We start from the raw sequence: 23,434 nt of genomic DNA, 5'->3' as shown, positions 1-23,434 counted from the left end.
TAGAGGCTCCTGGGTGGCTCAGTCGGTTGAGCATCTGACTCCTGATTGGGGCTTAGGTCATGATCTCAGGGTGCTGAAGTCAAGCCCCACATTGGGCTCCATGCTGAGAGTGGAGTCTCCTTGAGATTCTCTCCTTCTCCCTTTGCCCCTCCCCTCTGCTCACATGTAGGCACACATACTTCTCTCTCCCTAAAAATAAATCTTTTTTAAAAAATTAAAAAAATAATAAAAATTAAAAAGTAAAATTAAAATGTTATGAAAAATAGAAAAATGTTTTAAAATTTTTTTAAACTAAATGACAAAAATTATACTGAAATATAACTTACTCTTCCACTACTTAAAATAAGCTGATTTATTGCCACAAAATAAATATCACAAATAACTTGTATTTTCTAATCCACATATAATCTACATGCTCAAGGTTAATGAATGAAGTAGTTCTATAAGATTTCTCATTAAAAATAGAGATTCCGGGCAGCCCCGGTGGCGCAGCGGTTTAGCGCCGCCTGCAGCCAAGGGCATGAATCTGGAGACCCGGGATCGAGTCCCAGATCAGGCTTCCTGCATGGTGCTTGCTTCTCCCTCTGCCTGTGTCTCTGCCCCTCTCTCTAGCTGTGTCTCTATGAATAAATAAATTAAAAAATAATAATAATAAAAATAAATAAAGAAAATAGAGATTCCCATCTAACTTACCATTTTCTGCTCCCTGAAGCAACAACTTTCAGATCCTTTAACTCAACCTTTTGATATTTACCTCCACAATCCTAAGTAATGTGTTCATGATGGTACTTCTTATTTTATTGTTTCAATCTGGGATATTCTCTACTGACTTCCCACTATCACAGAGAGGTATGTAACTCTCTTTCAGCCTCATTCCCAGCCTCCCATCACACAGGGGGCACACTTCCATCCCTCCAGCTTTCCACTTACAATTTTGTTAGATCAGAATTTTAGGTCATTATGCTCCAGATAAAAGGGTTTTTCAATTAAAAAAATCCATTTAATCAAAAAATTCATTAAAAAAAACATCATTTTAACTACGTAAGAGCTATTCAAAGCTGAGTTATAAGCACACCATGATTTACTCTCCTTTCAAGCGCATTTTGCTTTCCCTATGGTTGGTAATTGTCTTTATTTTTTCCCTTTGCTTAGTTCCTCTGTATTCATTACTGCCTCAAGTTCCCAGTTGCCTCCCAAGTATGTATGTCTCCTCTCAAGGGTTCAATCACATTAAGTCTTTTATTAATATCATCTGGAGTTTCCTTTGGAGCCATGTGACTACTGTCATCCAATGGTGCCCGAGGCATGCTGCACCCTGTCAGCTGGTACCCTCTTCACCACTGTTGTTGGGTTATCCAGTTTCTTCCTCTCTCTTGGCCCAGGCCTCATTTTGGTTGGCCATATCCGGAAGTAACTATCTAAGATAAGAAAGCTTGGAACGTAAATTTTTGGTGACCTTGCACATCTAAAAATGTCTTTCTCCTGCCTTCATTTTATTTTATTTTCTTCACACAACACAGAAAGCTTTATTCATCCTCACTGTTCCAGAGAAAAGCAGGCTCACTTTAGTGTGCTGTCGTCTTGGGCTCCGGCCAGGTGTCTCTTATCAACCCATTCCTGTTCGTCCTGCTCCTTTTGCTCCTCAGCTGCTCTTCTTTCATCTTCTGCCGGAGGCTTCAGGTAACTTGAGCCTGGCTCCATAGGTGACACTGAGAAACAGGCGGAGTAGTGGCCAAGCTGGATGAGCACAGAGACCTACACCGGTGACGCCACCGTGTCCATAACCTTCATGCCAGAAGCACAATCTGTCTCCTACCTTCATTGTAATTCATAGTTGGTTTATGATAAGGAATTCAACATGAGAAATCACTGTCCCTCAAAATTTCAAAAACAATTCTCCGAAGTATTGCTGTTGAGAAGTTGAATGCCATTATGATACCTGACTCTATGAAGTCTGTTTTTTGGAAAGCTTATAGGATCTTTTTATCCCCAGTGTTCTAAAATTTCACAGTGATATGCCTCGATGTGGACATATTTTTTACTCACTAAGCTAGGCACTGTCAATCTAGAAACTCAAGGGAAATTTTCTTGAATATTTTCTTCAGAATTACTCTCCTTCACTTTGCCTGTTCACTGAATTTCCAAGGCTGGGCCTCTGATTTTATCTATTCACTCCTGTTTCCACTTCCTTGCCTTCTTGTTCCACTTTACAGGAGTTTTTCCTTCATTTTATCTTCTAACTCCTCTACCAAATTTTTCATTGCTGTTATCATTTTTGTAATTCCCAATTATCATTTTGAACTTCCTTTTCTATAGCATCCCTTCCTTCTTTTTTGGATGTAGTATCTCTTAACTCTAGAAAGATATTTTGGATGTAGTATCTCTTAACTCTAGAAAGAGAATATGAAATGATTCTTCTGCATTATTCCTCTCTCTGCATTAGTCTCTGCTTCCTCCCAATTCTTTTCCCCTGGTGCTTATTTCTTTGTATCTGTTAAACGGAATGCTTTTCTCAAATGTCTGACAATCTTTGCCTATCTGCTTCTATTTAAGAGTATGACACTAAGGGGTGCCTGGATGGCTTAGATGGTTAAAGTATCTGCCTTCAGCTCAAGCCCCACATAGTGCTCTCGATTCAGCAGGGAGTCTGCTTCTCCTTCTCGCTTTGCTGCTCCCCCTGCTTGTCTCTATCTCTATCAAATAAATAAATAAATAAATAAATAATCTTTAAAAAAAAAGAAAGTAAGACATTGAAAAGCTGTTTGGAATCTATTTGTTTATGGGTGAGCCCCATGACTCTGGTCTTCATAGTAAGGTGACAGGGCAGGGATCTTTCCAGGGGGACTCCTCAGGAGTAACTTTAAGAGGTCTTTTCTCTTGAATTGGTCAGATTATCTAAACAGGACTCTTTACATGCCTTTTTTTTTTTTTTAATTTTCTCCTTTTTGCATAAACCCTGGTACTTCCAAATTGTTTTTCCATTTGATTCTTTCTCCTACCAGGTACCATTAAGTCCTGTGTCTCTTTGGGATTCTGGGATAAAAACTGGTTAATTCTTTGCCTTCTCCATTGATGACTTAAGATTCAGCTTTCTTAGGTCTGCTAAGGTAATTACCACTAATCCACCTTCTCTTTAACCTCTGAAAGTATGCTGCCATTTCCTCTCCCTTTCTGGTCCCTATGGGCTTATGAGTTTTTTTTAAAAATACCTTTACTGTTGTTTTAGTGAGTTTTAGGAGAGAACAGAACCAAAGGTGGCTGTTCAGATGGCCACCTTAAACTAAAAACTCTTTATTTTTAATAAGATAAAATAATTTATAAACTGGCCAAAGACAATGGTAAGCCTTTTTTGAAAAATTTATGATTCTGCAAATATTTAAATTGTTACCATACTTTTTTAAAAGGTATTATTTACATTATTTATTTTCTACTCTGAGACATTGATTTTTAAAGCAATGTAACTCCAAGTAAAAGTATATTTCTCCACGTCAAAGCTCCCCAGGTGTTATAACGGTTATCGTTACATAATTTCTTGAGCATTATTCTAGATGTCTGGATATTCATTTTTTCTGCAGAATTTTAACTTAGCAAAGGATTATCACATTTTAAATATATTTCAGAGGCAAAAAGCTACTGTATTCAGCCACTCAATATGAAATGCTAATGGATTAGCTGATTGGAGAAAAAAGTACAGGATAAAGAACCAACGGAGTCACATAATTTTCCAAAACAGAGGTCTAGACAAATATGGCCAGTAGACCCAATACTCTGTGGTACCTACCCGTACAGAGGCTAGGCTATGCTTGAGAAGGTAAAAGTTAACCCGTCTCAGCTTTAACATATAAAGAACACCTACCTGAGGATGATTTTCATCAGCTTTTGTAGCCAAAATGCAGAAATCTCCACAGGTAGTAATAGAAAGGAGACTCTTCACATATTTCACATATTTCTCATTGTTTTTTGTATCCCAAAAGATAACACAATACTCTGGACGATCAGGTCTGGTATAAGCATAAACTACAGTATTTGAACAATAGCCCCACTAGGAAGAAAGGAAAAAGCAAAGAACAGAAGGGAAGAAGAGAGGGAGAGAGAGAGAAAGAGAAAATATTTAACACGGGGAAAGAAAACTCTTACTGTATACCATAAATATGTGGTTTTTGGGTGCTGACAAAATATCTTCTTCAGGAATAGAAGACAGAGGACTGAACATTCAGCCTACTACCTTCTCTCACTAAAATAACAAAAAAAATCTAATATTAATAATACAGTTGTCAAAGAATGTACTGCAAAGATCAATTTAGTTTAACTTTCCTTATTTTCATTTATGAGATTTAAGATTCAGTGGTAAAAATGTCAGTCATTAACAGCAGCATGGGGGACAGCAGGATGACTGGTCCCTAGAAAGTTTAAATCCTCGGCCCCCAAGCCAAAATTCAAAAACAGATTCTTTGCTTTTTCTCCCATCCACATTTTCTACATTTGTTTTCACCAGAGTAACATATGCACATAGCTTAGAGTTAAATAATTCTATATGGCTTATTTAAAACAAATATAAAATGCAGACCCCACTGACTAATTTCCTCCCAGGGATAGCCATGAACAACTCTGACCTTCGACTATTTTGTTATTTACCTCCGTATCACATATGTATTGATTGTGGAACTTAGAGAACTTAATGGAACTTTTTTCTCTGGGGCTAACTCTCCCAATATATTCAGATGTAATTGTGAATAAATCAATATTTGGAATTGATATTATCATGACTGAGTTTATTATTCAAAACTAAGGCATATTTCCTTTTATACTATGAGTACTTTCTAAAATAAATTTTTACTTTAAAATAGTTTTAGATGTATACAAAGTTACAATGATAGGGATGCCCGGGTGGCTTAATCGGTTAAGCCTCTGACTATGTCAGCTCAGGTCGTGATCTCAGGGTTGTGAGATTGAGCCCTGTGTTGGGCTCCACACTGAGCATGGAGACTGCTTAAGATTCTCTCTCCCCCTCTCCCTATGTATCCCCACATCCCTGCTTCTGCATGTGCTCTCTAAAAAAAATTTAAAAAGACAAAAGTTATGAGGATAAGAGACAGTTCCCTATACTCCTCTCCCATTTTCCCCTATTGTTAACATCTTACACTACCATGGTACATTTGTCACAACTAAGAAACCAGGACTGATCCAGTCTTATTAACTAAACTCCACACTGTGTTTGGATTTCATTAGTTTTTCCCTATTGTCTTTTTTCTCTCCCAGAATCCTATTTGGGATGCATTATATTTAGTAGTCATATCTCCTCAGACTCCACTGGAATGTGATGATTTTTAGTCTTTCCTTATTTTTAATGACCTAAATGGTTTTAAGGAGCCCTGGTCAGTTTAGGTATTTTGCGGAATGTCCTTCAATTTGTCTGATGTTTTTCTCCTGCTCAGATTAGGATTATCAGTTTTCAGGGAGACCACCACAGAAGTGAAGAGCTCTTCTCATGCACCGCATGAGGGGGTACATGATATCTGTATGATACCACTGATGATGCCAGCCTTGATCACCTGGACAAGGTGGTATCTGCTAGGTCTCTCCACTATAAAGTGACTTTCTTTTTCCCCCTTTCTGCTCTTCAGAAGTGAGTCACTAAATGCAACTCCCATTCAAGTGAGGGAAGCAGAGTATCAGCTGGGGTAGTAGTACTGAAGTAATTCGAATACTTCTGTAAGGAATATTGGTCTCTTCTCCCCCATTTATTTAGTTTATTTTAGATCAGTTTTTGCTCATGAGCATTTATTTTATAATGTGAGTTACAATCCAATGCTACATCATTTATATTCTTGCTCAAATTGTTCTAGTTTTGGCCTTCAGGAACTCTTCCAGGTAAGCCCCATCCTTTTGTGTTTTGAGCACTTCCTTACTTTCTGGCACTATCAGAGGCTCCAGGCTCATCATGTATTTTTCCCACCTTAGCCCTAAAATCAGACAGTTCTCCAAGGTGTTTTGCCTTTTAAAAATGAAGTAAGTTTTTCATAACAAATATTCTTAGTAGTTTACCAGATTAATTAATCTCATTCTTCCAAACCTGTTTTGGGTCAAATGTTAAATTTAAGATAAAATATTGCTTAGTATTATGCTGCTTATTCTCATTTTCCCCTTTTGATCTATTCTCTGCCTTTCTTTACCCTGTTCTCTTCCCTGAAGACTAACTTCTGTGAACTCCATCATGTGGGCTACCTTGCCTTCTGGTTTCCCATTGGGTCTGGCCAATAGAAGGCACCAGAGCAGGTAGAGAGATGGGCTGAAGTATTTCTTCCCCAGAGCTGTTTCTACTCAGCAAGCCAGCAGAGGCTGTGCTCCCACAGGATAATCTCTCTTGCATAGCCACAGCTCTAGTGGGTTCCAAGAACAATACTTCTTTATCTTGCCCACTGTTGCTCATCATTGGATGCCTGTACTGTCATCCCTTACTGGACCCCTTAAGCCTGCTTGTACCTTTGTAATAAACCCTACATCAATCTCTTTTCAATTATTCTTTTGAGTATGCTGAGCCTGAGTTTTCTGGTTCTAAAGTCTTCCTACTGGGACGCCTGGGTGGCTCAATGGTTGAGCATCTGCCTTCAGCTCAGGGCACGATCCTGAGGTCCAGGGATCAAGTCCCACATCCGGCTCCCCAGGGGAGCCTTCTTCTCCCTCTGTCTCTCTCATGAATAAATAAAATCTTAAAAAAAAATCAAGTCTTCACAGTAAAAACACCTCCTTTCATCTGATTTCTAAAATAAAGTGGCTATGAATACAGGCAAAAAATATACATTATACTTTGAGCTATAACAAAATTATTTAGTAAATACAGCTTTTTTTTTAACAATTGCTCACAATACTCACCTTATAATCAGGCCGAATATTTGCAAAATATATAAAAGAATCAACAGCTAGTGCAATTTTCAGTCCTCCTCCTTCCCAAGACAGTGCAGACATCTGCTTTCCAGGAACTTTCAAAGTACCCAAATGCTGAAAAAAATAATTATACTTAGCCTAAAGAATCACAATTAAATAAAATAAACATTGCCAATCACTTCATAGAGATCAGAGGTGGTATAAAAATTATTTTGTGAAAGGTTACTACTCACTTTAAAATTATTTTCCTTGAATTTTTATAATGAAAAACATACAGGATAGGAGAAATTTACGAACAAAAGTGAAAGAATTCAGTATCTAATTTCATCAAATCTAAGATGCCTGAGATCTAAATATGCATCTTTATGTACAACTCAGGAAAGAACAGGATCCCTGGGTGGCGCAGCGGCTTGGCGCCTGCCTTTGGCCCAGGGCGCGATCCTGGAGACCCAGGATCGAGTCCCACGTCAGGCTCCCGGTGCATGGAGCCTGCTTCTCCCTCTGCCTGTATCTCTGCCTCTCTCTCTCTCTCTGTGACTATCATAAATAAATTAAAAAAATTAAAAAAAAAAAAAAAAGGAAAGAATAAGACACATTGTTAATTAAAATAGGTTAACTTTGATTACAGGATTCATCCCAATTTTGTTTTTTTTTTTTTTTAAAGAAGAGACTTTTTTATTATTATTATTTATTTATGATAGTCACAGAGAGAGAGAGAGGCAGAGACACAGGCAGAGGGAGAAGCAGGCTCCATGCAGGGAGCCCGATGTGGGATTCGATCCCGGGTCTCCAGGATCGTGCCCTGGGCCAAAGGCAGGCGCCGAACCGCTGCGCCACCCAGGGATCCCTCATCCCAATTTTGAGTCGTAAAAATTTCTGTGTCTTGGGAGCACGTGGCTGGCTCAGTCAGTGGTTGTGAATTTGAGCCCCATGTTGGGTGTAGAGATTACTTAAAAATAAAATCTTAAAAAAAAAATGTGCCTCTTGGAATGAATGAACCATTGTGGTAGAATAAATGCAATCTTTAGTCTGGCCTCTCTTTCAACCCCCGCAGCCAACTGGTCACGAAGGCTTACTGCTTTCACTCCCATCTACCCTCCACTGCCTCTGTCTCCTTTCCTGAATAAACTATGGTAACGGTCTAACTGCAATCTTTACCTTTCATCTCTTTCCTCATTCCCAGCCTCTTCCCATACCTTTAGCAGGGTATACAATGCCTCTTGCCATGTGGCCCAAAACTATACTCTTTACCTCAGTACTTACTATTTAGCCATTATTCCTGCATCCTCCCTCATGAAAATGTTACTGTGCCTCCAAACCTTTGGCCCAGATAATATATCTCTTCTGCTTGAGATCTTCCTTCCCTCTCCCAATGCCTCTCTGGCCTTACTCTACCTCCTGCATCCTGGTCTCCATCCTCCAAGACACAACTTTAATATTGTTTCCTGCCTTCTCCCTCCTTCTATGGGTCCAAAGAATTCAGAGAGTGAGCTACCTGAGAGCACTAACTTCGTCATATTCACATTTATGTCCCTATCCCTTCATGGACTGCTTGGCAAACAGGTACAAAGTAAATATCTACTAAGTAAATAAATGTATCCTGCATTCAAACTAATGTCTTTATATATGAAGACATGCTACATACTTTTAATTACAACCATACCAAACCAACTTACACTTTTCAATTCAATATAGCCCATTTTATGGCTAAATTAACAAGTGAATAAGTTAATACACTTAAGTTAATACAATAAGTTAATGTGGCCATAAAAAGAAAATATTGCAAATCTATGCTTTTGGGACAGACCAAAGAAGTTTAACAAATTGTTCTGGGGTGTCCCTTGTTCTTAAGCAGATACACTCAAAAGTCAGATTTAATGTATAAAACTCCATGTTGCCAGGGAAACTGATGAGGGGTTAAAAATGTTTTAACCTAGGAGGGTCCATTCTATCTGTCCTGTTGCCTGTATGAAATCAAAGGGAGAAGGCAGGCTCTCACAGCAGCACTCCTGGTATCAAGGGCCCGCCCTAGAAGAATAAGGCCATCTCCCAACTCTGCAAGCCAGCCAGGTGATGGCAGCAGCAAGGAGAGAAAACTCACGTTGTAGTAAGCATTCACTCACTAAGCACTGGATTAGGCATTTCCTCATTGTTATCTCCTGTAATTTTTATAACAATGCCATGAGGTGTTACCTTTATTTCAGAATATAAGTAAACTGAGTCTCAGGGGTGAAATAAGTTCTCCTAGTGAGACAACACTGAGGAAATAGAATTCAAAGCCAAAACCAGGCCAACTTGACTACAAACACATGTTCTGTCATCCCCTTCCCTGGCTAAGACTACAGGGTAAGAGCCAGAAGATTCAAGCCTTCTGAATCAAAAATAAATTCTTCCCTGAGGTTCCCTTAGGTTTAAATTTTAGATAACGCCCTTCCAAGTTACCTTCCTGATCTTAATAACATAAATCCAAAATAAGTCCCCCATATACTCACTCATTCAAAAAAATACTCAGCGACTAATTATACATTGAAGAACTATGCTAGATATCTTCAATCACAACCAAACCAACTTACAGTTTTCAATTTAACACATAACACTGTTTTGCAAGATAAAACAAGGAGGCTTTAGAATCCATGTTTTTCTACTTAAAGAAGGTTGAATTAAGAAAAATAAGCAGATAATATAATAAATAAGCCAGTAGTTGACAAAAATTACCAATAAAGAACATGAATTAAGAAGAAATTCGGATTCTTAATATTAGGAACCTTGAGAACTGTATTTCTGTTTTTACTTGGCTTTTATTTTTTTTTTTTATTTTAAGATTTTATTTATTCATGAGAGACACAGAGAGGGAGAGGGGCAGAGACACAGGCAGAGGGAGAAGCAGGCTCCATGCAGGGAGCCCAACATGGGACTCGATCCCGGGTCTCCAGGATCATGCCCTGGTCTGAAGGTGGCTCTAAACTGCTGAGCCACCCGGACTGCCCTTCCTTGGCTTTTAACATGTATCAGAAATATTATTAACTAGCAACGTACAATCTGTTCTCTACATCACATTCAACTGGGTATTCTGAGATACTGATTCAAAAGCACAAGCTGATACTGTTTCTTACCATCAGAGAAATTACTAAAATGTATTTTAAAATATTAAAACTGGGTAAGGCTTTTCTGTAGCAAAAACACATATTATTCAAGTCTGTGATGAATTTGTAAAAAAAAAAAAACAGGGACTAAATAGAGTCTAGAGACAGAAAATAAAATTGGTAAAAAGTTATTAAGTTTAGTTACTAATAAGTTCTCACTTTCTAAATTCCTTAAAATTCACAATATATTAATTCTCCTATTGGATATTTTCCACTACCACTTCAATAAAATTCTCCTTAAAAACTAAATTCATTAGTGGTGCCTGGGTGGCTCAGCAGGTTAATCAACTGACTTGGTTTCTACTCGGGTCATGATCTCAGGTTCCTAAGAGAGAGCCCAGCATTTGGCTCTGCAGTCAGCAAGGAGTCTGCTTGTCCCTCTCCCTTCCCTTTTGCCTCTCCCATTCTGCAGAGGCCACACTCTCTTTCAAATAAATGAACAAAATCTTAAAATATCAATAATACTATTGAGAAGGATAACACATGCATTTATTAAAACAATGCTTGTATTTTAACATAGCATCATCTAAGATTAGTTATTAAGGTAGACTTTCTTAAAATAGTTGGTTATTCTTCAACAAATTAAAACTATTAGAAGTCTGAAGGAGGGAGGGGTGCCTGGGTGGCTCAGCGGGTTAAGTGTCCAACTGGTGATTTCAGCTCAAGTCATGATCTTATGTATCTTGGGATCAAGTCCCACATCAGGCTCCGAGCTCAAGGGAGTCGGCTTGGAATTCCATTCCTCTCCGTCTGCCCCTCTCCCTCCTTGCTCTCTCTCTCTCTCCCTCTCTCTATCTCTCAAATAAATAAATAAAGTCTTAAAAAAAAAAAAAAAGGAGTCTTAAGGAGGGAGAGACAGATATGTTGTGTTTAATATCTATGTACATTTAATATATCACAATAAAATCCAAAATATTAAGCTGAAACTAAATTCCATTAAAACCAACTTGAAAATCAGCTGGGGGGCAGGCTGGGGGGGTTCAGCGGTTTAGCGCTGCCTTCAGCCTGGGGCCTGATCCTAGAGACCCAGGATCAAGTCCCGCGTCAGGTTCCCTGCATGAAGCCTGCTCCTCCCTCTGCCTGTGTCTCTGCCTCTCTCTCTCTCTCTGTGTCTCTCATGAATAAATAAATAAAATCTTTAAAAAAAAAAAACCAAACAAATAAAATTGTTAAAAGTTATTTGTGTTCCCTTTCTAAAAAAAAAGAAAAAAGAAAAGAAAACCAGCTGGGAAAAAGAGATGAACATTCAGATCACAGAGAAAATAACTCCTGCACAGTGATTTCTTAGGTGAAACAGCTCATTTTCTAAATGCACAGAATACAAACTAAATTCCGTGATAAAATACAACTATCAAGACTTACAAGTGAGGATATTATTCAAAGACAAGATTCCTAATATTCCAACATTTTTACCCAAAATGTCCCTTTTCAAAAATGTGACAAGTTTACACCTCTTCCTCCATTCTTTCTTCCCCTACCTTACTGCACAGGAAAGAAAAAAGACATTTACCTCACCAAATGGAGTGTAAAACTGCACAGTGTTTACATCTTTATCCTGAGTGAGAACCTTCTGGGAGCCTGCCACAGCTAACACGCTGCCAATGTGGTTCCACTGGATACTCACCACATACATGCCAGTGTCAATTAAAACAGGATCTAGTCAAAAAAGAAAAAAAAGTGAGATTAGCTATGGCAAAATAATTAGCCTACAGAATTTTATAATCTTCAGAACAATTTAAAAATATTTTGTAAGTTCTCTACCCTAAAAAAAAGAGAAAGAAAAATTACATACTTTGGTCATTCTCGTGTCTCATGATTTGGCACCTCCCATTGTCAAAACAAATAGCAAGGCATGGGCAATCTGGCTCCACATAACCTTCTGTGCCGTGGTACCAATGAATTCCAGCAATACTGATTGCTCCAGTGACATTCACCAAGCAATTCAGTTTCATTTTCATCTAAAGAGAATCAGTTAAGTTAATATTTCATATTTTAAAACAGAGTAACATAGAGTATTATAGAAAGAACACTGAAGACAGGATTTAAGAATCTGGTTTCAAATGTCAGGCCCATCACTTACTGGTTTACCAATCCAGGGACAAACCACTTCAAACTTCAGTTTTCCCCTTTTGCAAAATGAGAATTAAAAAAAAATCTCAGATGGGATGCCTGGGTGGCTCAGTGGTTAAGCATCTGCCTTCCAGCTCAGGGCGTGATGCTGGAGTCCTGGGGATCGAATCCCACATCGGGCTCCCTGCATGGAGCCTGCTTCTCCCTCTGCCTATGTCTCTGTTTCTCTCTGTGTGTGTGTCTCTCATGAATAAATAAATCTTTAAAAAAAAATCTCAGAGAATTTATGAGACTAAGTGACAAGAGGCATATGAAAGTACCTATAAAATAGCAAAGTGTCATGGGAAAGCTGGCTATTATCATCTCTACCAAAAAGTAGATTCATGTAATGTCCTCACCTTCACTACACACAAAACTGCCCCATAAGTAAGATCAGAGATCAAATGTAGCTGAATCTCACAAAGGTAGAGTTTTCCTTAAGATCATGCCAGCTGAGCCTCTTCTATGGACCTGATTTTTGTTCCTTACTGTTTAAGTCTTCCATTCTCTTTTTCCAAACAACCTTTGAATAGCTTGTTATAAAAATCTCATTGGAAAAAATATATATATCGGGACACCTGGGTGGCTTAGCAGTTGAGCATCTGCCTTTGGCTCAGGGCGTGATCCTGGAGTCTCAAGATCAAGTACCACATTGGGCTCCCTGCATGGAGCCTGCCTCTCCCTCCGCCTATGTCTCTGCCTCTCTCTCTCTCTCTATCTGTCTCTCATGAATAAATAATACCTTTAAATATATATCGTGGTATCTCATGTAAACTTTGGCTTCTGCTATTAGAAGACAGAAAGAATAAACTATACCTCATCCAACTCATTATCCCTCAGCTTCAATACACTGGACTCTTGTCCTTCCCAATTACCAGGAATTCAGAACTAAAAGCATTCATTTACCTTGAAGCAACTCTTTTTTTTTTTTAATTAAAAAAATCTAAATGGGAAAAAAAACTAAATTGAAGACTTTCTTGATAACAAACTATCATAATAAATAAATGTGTATACATATATGAATGATATATAAAACCATCATAAAATTGTGTAACTAAAACTAATGAATATATGAAAATATATAAACTTACTATAAAATTCCCCTGATTATCATAAATATGTATTTCTCCATTTGCCATTCCAAAAAGTAGGATTTTACTATCTGCAGACCATGCTACATGGCATAACTGTATACCCTTCAAGTCTTTTCCCCAAATGCGATTCCCTAAAATAAAACACAAAACATAATTATTTCATTAAAAATTCAAGTCATGATTCTCCAGTAATTCCCCTAAAAATATTTCCCTAAAGAGCTCTCACATTCTTCACAGCACCATGTGTTTGTTCAATAATGCAGTCAATAAATATTTACTGAGCACCTACTATGTGCCAGACACCCTATTAAACATTTTAAATAGAAGCTGCTTCCAACTTTCTACCTTCTCTTCAAAATTCTAATCTTGGACCTTACTTCCAATTAGCAGATGAATTCACCTTCAACTTTGGAAAGAAAATAAAAGCTTTCAAAAAAAGCAATCCCTAGGAATGCCTGGGTGGCTCAGTAGTTGAGTGTCTGCCTGTAGCTCATGTCTTTGTTCACGTTGTGATCCTGGGGTCCTGGAATAAAGTCTCACATCAGGCTCTCTGCAGGGAATGTGTTTCTTCCTCTATGTCCTGCCCCCCACCCCCTCTCCATGTTTCTTGTGAATAAATAAATAAAACCAAAAAAAAAAAAAAAAAAGAAAAGAAAAGAAATCCTTCATTCCCACTTTCAAACATTCAGGACAAAACCAAATCCACGATGACCCTTTCTTTGGGTCCTAGTACAAAGGAAAGAGGTATATCCCCAACCAGACACCCATCTAGGGAGAACCTATCTACCTACTTTCTGGTCTAAGCCCTTCATTGATTTGCAAAGATCTCCCTCTACTGATTATTCACATTTTCTTTCTCTTTAAACTCTTCTTCCCAGGCCCTTTCTTTTTTTTTTTTTTTTCCCAGGCCCTTTCTTACAGGTATTTAAATATACTCAGATCTATCCTTCTTCAAAACTATCACCTCAAATAAAAAAAACAAAACAAAACAAAGAACATCTCCCTCAACCCCAAGTTCCTCTCTAACCACTACCCTTTTCCACCATTCCTCTCCCAGACAAGCTTCCTGAAAGAGTTCACACCTGCAGTCACCACTTCCCCATCTTCCCCTCAACCCACAGCCCTGCCCAATCTGGCTTCCGCCCCCACAGATCCACAGACATGGCCTTCATGAGGTCCCTAATGGCCTGTTGCTAGGTACACTGCAGGCTTTCTTTTTTTTTAACCACCTCTTCCTTCTTCCTTGGTTTCTGTGAGTCTGTTTACTCCTTTATCTCCAACACTTGTACTTTACTATCCTTTATGGAATTCTCTTCTATCTATTAAATGTTGCAAGTTCTGATTCCACAGGTGGCCCACAGATTTTCATCTACTACAATGATTTAAATTACCAGCTAAATGCTAGTAATTCCCAAAACTATGACTCCAGCCCAGATATTTCTGAGCCACAGATGTATATATCTAACTATGGTCTAGACATATTTTACTTGGCTGTCCTACAGCATGACAAAATCAACATGCCCAAAAACAAAATCTTCCCTCACAATCAGTCTTTCTCCCACATCCCTTATTTCAGTGGTATCACCATCCATCCAGTTGTCAAAGCTAAAAATCTATTACTATTACTCTAGACAATTCCATCCCATCATCCCCAAACTGATCAATAACGAGGTCCTATTTATTCTGCCTCCTAAGTATCTCTAGCATATGCCCACTGACTTCCATCCTCTTTGTCATTATCCTAGTTCAGCTACCACCCAACATCACCTCTCACCTGAATTACCAGAATAATTCCCTAACTGGTACACCCGGCCCCCTATTTTTCTTTCTCCCTTCAGTCTTCATATTACAGTCACAGAGATGCTTCCAAAGAATAAATGTGATCCCATTGCTCCCATTCTTAAAAGCTTTTATTCGCTCCTCAATGCCCATAAAGTTAAGTCCAAACTCCTTGTATAACTCACATTCTGGCTTCCGTTAATGTCTCTAATTTCATCACATAAAACTCTTCTCCTTTTGGTGTTATGTTATACTGACTCTCAAAATTGTTTTCAATACCCTACATATGGCTAAAGTTCAAACCCTGTGGACCTCCTCAAATGCTACTTGTTAGGTCTAGGACATTTTACAAACCAACCGTCCTGTTAGCTAGTGCCTCAGCAGATATCAATTCCTCCAGGATGTCTTCACTGATCCCTCCAAGCCTGGGTTAGATACTTCTACTACATGTTGCTGTATTTTTCCTGTCTCAGCACTCATCACAAGGCACAGTAATTCCTTGGTTACTTATCCATCTCTCCTGCTCTAGATCTGAAATATTTTTTGTCATATCTAGTGCCTAGAACTATAGCTGTGATTTTATAAGCTCTCAGAATATTTGTGGAATAAATGAAGTTATACTAGAAAAAAGCAAATAGAAAAATGAAAGTCATTTTGAAATAAATTACTTCTCTATAGGGTTTCACATTAAAATGAAGATACAGACTCTCAGAAGCCCCAATGTTTTCTATGAACTCAGATTTGAAAAACATAGATTTTAAAGCTATAAAACACAAGTCACAATAACATGCTCAGCTCTTTTAAAAGATGACCAGATGGATAATTTCACAACATATAAAAATATCAAATTATTATGTTGTACATCTAAAACTAATGTTATGTCAATTATATGCAACAGTTCAATTTTTTTAAATAGCCAGATTGTTATATTCCTATATACTTTTTGAAATTAAGATCTACATATTTATAATAGTCTAACAAGTATAAAAATAAATAACTAGGCAGACACATTTAAAATAATCCTGAAAAAAATTTTTTATTTTTTTAATCCTGAAAAATTAATTCACTTTTTTTTTTCAGTGCTATTGTAGGTAAGTTTTTTAATAGACTTTTTACATGAGTATACTTAAAAATAAATGTTTCTTAGGGGCACCCAGCTGGTCAGTCCATAGAGCATGCGACTCTTGATCACAGGATTGTAAGTTAGGGCCCCATATTGGGTGGAGGGTTTACTTAAAAAGATACATAAAAAATAAATAAATAAATAAACGTTCCCTGAATGTCAAATTGTATATCAACTGTTTTCTCTTTTTTATGTTTCTTTTTCTGTCAAAAAGCCAACATATAATTAAACCTCTAAAGAAAAAAATGCCAACCAAATCTTGATCTTAGTTCTGTGTGCAACAAAGCATTACCATCCACTGAACCAACTATCACAGCCCCGTCTTCATATACAATGCATATCTTCTGTCCATCAGCATTCCAGCTCATACTTCGAACCACTGATTTATTTCTATTATTGATCATCTCCTCGTACCAAGAGCCTATTTGCACAAATTAAAAAAAAAAAAATACAAGTCAAAACTTTCACATAAGAGTTGAAAACATTCCATAAAATATACTGTGGAATAAGTAACTGCAAAATGTTCTACAGCCTGAGACATTAAACTATAAAACCTTCAAATCCAGCAAAAACAAAATAAAAAATAAGCTGAGGCCTTGACCAACAACTGCTTCAAAGATTATCACAGAAAACACAATAAATGCCCATCTTTTCTTTCTTTCTTCCTTTACATCCATTAAAAAATAAAACTTTATTTGCTTTTGATAGGTCAAAAACACTGATTTTTCTTAAAGCCTAAAACTTCAGAGACTAATCAAAGAAAAAACAAAATAACCTTGGTAATTTCATATGTATGCAGAAATTCTCCGGTGATTTAATTATAAGAATATTAAATACATGTACATTAGGTTAAAAACTCTAAGCCTGCTTGAAAAAAGTTTCAACAGTTCAAATCACTTAGTGATTTTACATCACTAATGCTGAATAACAAAAACATTCTTGTACACAGGCTGGAGTGAGAGGTCTCAAGGTGTAACCAAATGTGAGGCAAATCACAACGCTATTTTGTTTTGTTTTTGACAACATTTTGGTATCAGGAATTCTGGCCTACAGCCAAGCAAATTATCTCATAATTTGGAATAACTAGTCAAGGAGGGCATTTTTAGGACTGAGGCTCAGAGAAGACCCACCTTGGAAAAAAACACAGTTTAGCCTCATCTTCTGTGTTCTCACATTCTACTCCCTGCACAGACATACACACATACATAAACTTTGAAAAACATAAATTCATGTACCACAGCACATTTTTTTAGTTAAGAATTTTTAAATGGTATACCCTGAATATTTTCAAAACAACACACAGGAACTAAGGTAGCCTTCTAATTTAAAGATGATGGCTACAGGCCCCAAGAGATCATGTATTATGCATTATTTTCTAGTAATAGTGATGCACCTAAATTAATCCTTCTCTCGCTCTCTCTTGTAGGCAAAAGGTACAAATCATGAGCCAATAGTCAAAGCTGAGATAAAATCTGTACCATAAAAGAAAAAGAAGGTAAATGATTCAATAAAGGGAATGAATATTGCCCCTGACTTCTTAATAAATGTTTTTACCCACTGGACTAAATCTAGCCACTGATCACACAGAAAATAATTCTTATTGGAAACTGGGGAAAAACAGCTATCTCAAGTAGAAACTATTCTGCTAAAGGCCTAAGTTCATTTTGGAGAAAACCAACAGTCACCTAGTTCACTTTCTTTATGCAAGGTCACAGTTCAAAAAAATAAATAAATAAAGTTAAAAGGAAAAGTAAGCAACAATAAATCCAGAAATATTACCCTTATGCAGTCAAGGATGAACTCCTGCTGCTGGTTAAAAGGGGTCTATTTCTAATATGTTGTTTCCCCATTCAAATGCTGTAACTCAGACTCCAATCTGCGAAAGGTTACATAAGCTCTCCTAGCCTACCTTTATATAACATCCAAACAATGATAAGCCCATTTTGATCACTGGTAGTCAACTTCTGGTATTGTTCATTCCATGTTACAACTTGAACAGAACCTAAAAAATTATAAAACAATTTAGAAACTAAAAAAAAGTTGACAATTTCAAATTTGTATTTTTATAATAAACATCAAGTGCATGTTAAAATCAATAAAGTTCCTGTGCAACAAACCCATCTTTAATATCACTCAAAAATATTCATAGGAACATAGTGGCTCTTGTTACTCATTTCCTACAACATGTGATACTAACTTCCATGTTTGTTCCTATTTCAGGCCAGCAGAGGCACCTATTATGGTCAGATGCAAGAGCTGCCATAGATATAATGACAGAAACACATATAAGTAAGATTTACCCAACTGGCATGACTCCCAAGGATAATAATGCCCAAAGGACATCATACTAATTACCTGGGGTTTTTTTAGGGGAGTGGAGACCATCTGTGGTTGATATATGCCCTAATTTCTCTTTTTCCCCCTCTTGTTTTCCATTCTATTAGTAATATACTCTTGAGCATATGTTAAACCTCTGGGTTATAGAAACAACTGTTTCTTTTTTAGTTTTTTTTAACCCCTAAATTCTTTAGTGTATTTCCTAAGAAGACATTCTCTTTCATAACCATATTACAAATTAGGGAACTTAACAATGATACAATGTTATTATCTAATGCCAGTCCATATTCAAATTTTATCAATTGTCCAAATAGTGTCCTTTATTGAGATGCCTGGGTGGCTCAGGGGTTGAGCGTCTGCCTTTGGCTCAGGGCGTGATCCTAGGGTCCCGGAATTGAGTCCCACATCCGGCTCCCTGCAGGGAGCTTGCTTCTTCCCTCTGCCTCTTTCTCTGCCTCTCTCTCTGTGTCTCTCATGAATAAATAAATAAAATCTTAAAAAAAAAAAAAAATATATATATATATAGTGTCCTTTATAGATACTTGTTTTTCTCATCTAGGATCATAGAGTGCATTCAGTTGTCATATCTCTTTAAGTGCACTCTCATCTGGAACCATAGGACAGATTCTAAAAAAGGATTCTATCCATAGACAAATAACAGTATTTTTTAATATATAAATATATAAAATAAGACCGACTTTGTTTCAGATTTACTGAAGATATTGTTTAATCATGTAAAAGTTGTTGAAGGACTCTAGGCTCAATTAACTAATTATGCTCCACAGAAATGATTACTCTGAATATCACCATTATTAAAAATGGTAACATTTCTGCCTTAAGCAGATGGTTTCTAAATGCCTAGAGACTATTCAAATATGATTTTAAAAATTACATGACTCACCACTATGACCTTCGAGAGTCTGATTCATAGAAAGGTTACTAGGGGCTGCAAGACCCCTCAATTTTGCATCATCTAGAAAAAAAGATATTATGGCAAATATATTAAATAAGACATTAATTATAAGACTTTGACATTTCTTGCTTATTTTGAAAGGAGTTTCTATTCCTGGATGATATTAGAAAGTTTTTTTTCCCCTTAAAAAAAAAAAAAATTTTTTTAAGTATGCCTCATTCTGATCTATATTTCTCATGGTAGAAACATGGACAATAATATGTGCCCCCTTATAAAGATATTATTCTGACAATATAAAGCAAAATATATTTTTTAAAAAGCATTATTTACCCAGTATGTTAAATATATTAGTAATTATTATTGCTACTTATTCTTTCCCAAAAGATCACAAATAGAAATATTTATGACATATAGACTGAAAATTCTAAAGCATAAGAGGGATCAGAAAGCAAAGACTTTGGAAATTGGTTTTTACTATATTTTGCAGAATCTTTTATTCATTAGTTCATTCACTGAATGTCTACATTGTGCCATGCACTGTGGAGGCTTCTGAATATAAAATGATACACAAATATTAAGGCCTCTCCCTTCAGAGAGTTTGCAGTCTACTGAGGGAATAGATATTTAACACACATTCATCCCCTCCCATAAATATATATGCATATATGTAAAATTAAAAATTGAGGAAGTAAAGGCATAATAAAGAGATAGTAACAGAGGGAGATTCATTTAGATTAGAGGGAGGGAGGGAGAACTAGGGAAGACTTTCTAAAGAAATTATGTTTAAACTGAGACTGATGAATAAATTGGAGATAGCCAAGTGAGGTGGGGAAAAGATGGGGAAAAGATGGAGAAAGGGAGGGTAGTCCAGGCTCAGAAATAGCAAGTGCAAAGGCTCTGGGGCTGCAGTGTAGAGCTTTTGAATCCAAAATGGAATTTAGTTAGGCCCTTTATTTTACAGAAGAGTGCACTTGAACCCAAAGACATTCACCAACTTTCTGAAAGTCATCCAGCATGGCAGAGCTGAGATCCCCACTCCAATCTCATCTAGATCTCCAACGTAGATGGAGGATTGTCTAGCTCTCTCCATTCTAGAGAAACACTACAGATGCTAAAGGAAATGTGAAACTGTTTGCTATGATTCCAGAAAACTAAAAAAAAAAAAGAGAAATCAAGCTGCAATCACAAGAAATGTATTGATAAAAAATATTTTTAGAAGTCTCGTTTTCTGTTCTTGGGAACTAGGTGAATAATTATTAACACACCTGAGAACCAGAAAGGATGATCCAGGCCTGCAAACAATCTGACAAAATGTGAGATTCTGTGACCTTACCAAAATGCAAATTCACATCATTTTTATTAGACTCCAAATAACAGGGCACAGTAAACAGAGCAAAAGGCAACATAGTGATTCAGTTCTCATTCTTCATTCTTTTCCCTTTTCCATCAATAACTTCAGAAAAAGCCATCTGATTTTTACATTTTACTTTCTCTGAACTGACTTACTGCCAAAACACCACTAAACGTTTGGGAGTTTTGTTTTGCTTTTTCTCGTTTTAAAAGAATTAAAATCGCATAGTGACAAACTCCGTGAGCAAATCTCACTGAACAAATGATAACTAGCCAATTTTCCATCAGGTTCAAACACTTGGGCTTGCATTCATTTACCTGTCTGGGTCTCTAATTTCAAAACTTTCAGTAATCCGTCTTCACCACCACATGCTATGAATCCTTGGTCCTTGTTCCAAGACACACATTTCAGCTTCACGTTATTGGGAATGGCAATCTGAAAAGCAACCACGGCCACTTGCACAGCTCTCCACGAAGGAGCTGGTTGGCGAGTTACAGGTGAAGGCTGAAGAAAATCCACCACCCCACCCCCACCCCACCCTCCACTGCCCCCCAGAAGAAAAAAAAAGCGTAAGATGTTCTGAAAAGGGCCATGGTACGATCCCCTCGGCCCTGCCTGGCGCCCTACCATTTGGGAAAGACAGAAGGAAGTGCACAGAGTTAGGGCATTGATTGCGGAGGAACATTGGGGGGGGGGGGGGGGGACCTGATGAATTTTTTACGGGAAAGAAGGGAAGGAAGAGGTATAAACCCAGACCATCGGTCCATATTCCCTTTCCACACGCCAACACCTGGGCTACCCTTCTATAATTACTTTTCTCTCTGGATGAGACTCCAAAGACTTTAAGTCACCTGGACAACACAATAGGTGGAGGGAGAGAGAGAGCCACGCAGCGACCTGCAGGGCTGGCGGGGGGCAGGGATGGGGGAGCGGGGCCGGAGGGCTGAGGGCTCCGCCGAGGACGATCCGGGGCTCGGGACCGTCCGAGGCTGGACGACGCAGGAGGGTGGAAGGCGCGAGAAGGCGAAGGGGCATCAGGACGCCAGATCCCGCCCGCAGGGTGCGGGAGTCGCCCGCGGGTCGCCAGCGCCAAGGGGAAGCGAGGGCCCCCGCGGGGAAAACTCACTTTCTTGCTCAGGTAAAAGAACATTCTGGGAACTCCGAGAGGACGAGCCCAACCGTCCGGGCCCGCCAAAGGAAACCTGGTCTAAGAGTTCTCCAGGCGCGAGGACCAGCCGCTCCGGGGAGCGCCCGTCGCCCTGGCAACCACAGCCGCCCGGGCGCATCCGGGGCGCCGAGGGACACTTCCGGCTTCGGCCTCTGGGCGCCGGACGTGGTGCGCCTGCGCGGACGACGTCGGGGGGGCGGGGGCCTGGGGGAGCTGCAGCTGCGCGCTGGTCCCGCGCGGGGCTGAGCGGCTGGGCCGGGGGGTGAGCCTCGGCGCCGCGCCTCCGACCGCCACGGTGCAGCTCGCCTGCGGGGTCCGTATCCGCTCGGGAGCGGGCGCCCGGCGAGATGAGGTCACAAGGGTCACAGGGTTGGGGGCTCTGTGAGCCCCCGAGCCCCGGCGTGTTGCAGGGAAAGGTCGTTCAGTGCGTTCGATGGGCTGGGGCTGGCGCCGCTGCCGAAGCAAAGCGCGGGCCTTCCCGCAACGCCTTTGGGGACCGGGGGACCCCCTGGCATTTCGGGGGCAGGAGATGGGTGTTCGCTCTGCTCGCTGTAGGACTTTTTAACAGCTTATAAGCTATGACTGCAGCCCGGTGTTCATGTAAAAGGGATGTGTATGAGCTTTGGGCTTTTGCAGCCTGTAATTGCCCCTGAAGCCTAGCCTGCCGGTTTTTGAGTCCATTTTAAGTGTGTTTGGTATTTTCTCGCCTGGGACCTACTGTTCTCTCTTCTCTTCTTTTTCTACCTTAATTCTTTTCCTCGTTGTCCCTTGTCCTTTTGGAATGTTTGGAGAGTTCCAAAGCCCCACAATTTGGGCACAGGGCAGAAAGGCCCATGCAATTATTTAGCCTAGCTCATCTTTTCATTTCTGTCTGATTTCCTTTTTTTTTTTTTTTTTTTACCGTATTCTGCGGCTACTGCTGTTGTATAATCTGGCTGGCACTTGATGCTGCAGCAGCGACTGCTAATTCTCCCATGTAGTCTTTCCACATTTCAGATAAGTACTGTTCAGAGCCTTTGAAGCGAGTCTGTGGCCTAACCCAGCACAGTCAAGGATTGCCTAGGATCAGGTGCCTTTCCCGTCACATCTGAACCCCCAGCTAAGGGGCCCTCGGGTGGCTCCATGGTTGAGCGTCTGCCTTTGGCTCAGGTCTGGTCCTGGGGTCCCTGCAGGGAGCCTGGTTCTCCCTCTGCCTATGTCTCTGTGTGTCTCTCATAAATAGATTAAAAAAAAAAAAAAAAACAGCTAAATTAGATTTTCCATCAATAGGGAAATGCCCTCACTCTAAGCAAGCCAATATGCTTTCTGCCTCCAAGGCCGTTTTATGTCCTGTGATGATCATACCCTCTCTGCCAATTGTGCCTAGCCAAGTGTACAAATCGGGTCTCCCTGAGAAATTATTTCCAAACTTAACCCCCATTCCGTTCAGATAATACATTTGTTTTCAAACGTGTGTCTTTTTTCAACATCAAACTATCAATCCTTAAGATCTGTTGGCACCTGTGCACGATGAGTTCCCAATATTGAGCTCA

General features: G+C 38.9%; 1 protein-coding gene across 4 annotated transcripts in view; it reads right to left on the bottom strand.

Moving 5' to 3' along the window:
• The window catches only part of WDR35 (WD repeat domain 35), a 57,573-nt gene extending 35,487 nt beyond the window's left edge, over positions 1 to 22,086 (bottom strand). For 2 of the 4 annotated variants that reach the window (XM_026014935.2, XM_072767658.1), the window contains exons 1-9: positions 21,861 to 22,077; positions 21,052 to 21,169; positions 19,372 to 19,443; positions 18,043 to 18,135; positions 13,229 to 13,362; positions 11,821 to 11,986; positions 11,539 to 11,684; positions 6,874 to 6,999; positions 3,857 to 4,042 (exon numbers count right to left, since the gene is read on the bottom strand). In XM_026014935.2, the coding sequence (XP_025870720.2) occupies positions 3,857 to 4,042; positions 6,874 to 6,999; positions 11,539 to 11,684; positions 11,821 to 11,986; positions 13,229 to 13,362; positions 18,043 to 18,135; positions 19,372 to 19,443; positions 21,052 to 21,169; positions 21,861 to 21,884 (1,065 nt within the window). In that variant the 5' untranslated portion in view covers positions 21,885 to 22,077. Of the gene's footprint in view, positions 1 to 3,856; positions 4,043 to 6,873; positions 7,000 to 11,538; positions 11,685 to 11,820; positions 11,987 to 13,228; positions 13,363 to 16,425; positions 16,555 to 18,042; positions 18,136 to 19,371; positions 19,444 to 21,051; positions 21,170 to 21,860 lie in introns of all 4 variants that reach the window. The other 2 variants (XM_026014934.2, XM_026014933.2) reach the window with 2 other exon arrangements.
• Between the last annotated feature and the right edge of the window lie 1,348 nt (positions 22,087 to 23,434).

Source organism: Vulpes vulpes, chromosome 8, assembly GCF_048418805.1.
Source record: "Vulpes vulpes isolate BD-2025 chromosome 8, VulVul3, whole genome shotgun sequence".
Taxonomy (NCBI): Eukaryota; Metazoa; Chordata; class Mammalia; order Carnivora; family Canidae; genus Vulpes; species Vulpes vulpes.
The sequence above is the reverse complement of the archived record's forward strand: the minus strand, read 5'-3'. Positions and strand labels throughout refer to the sequence as shown.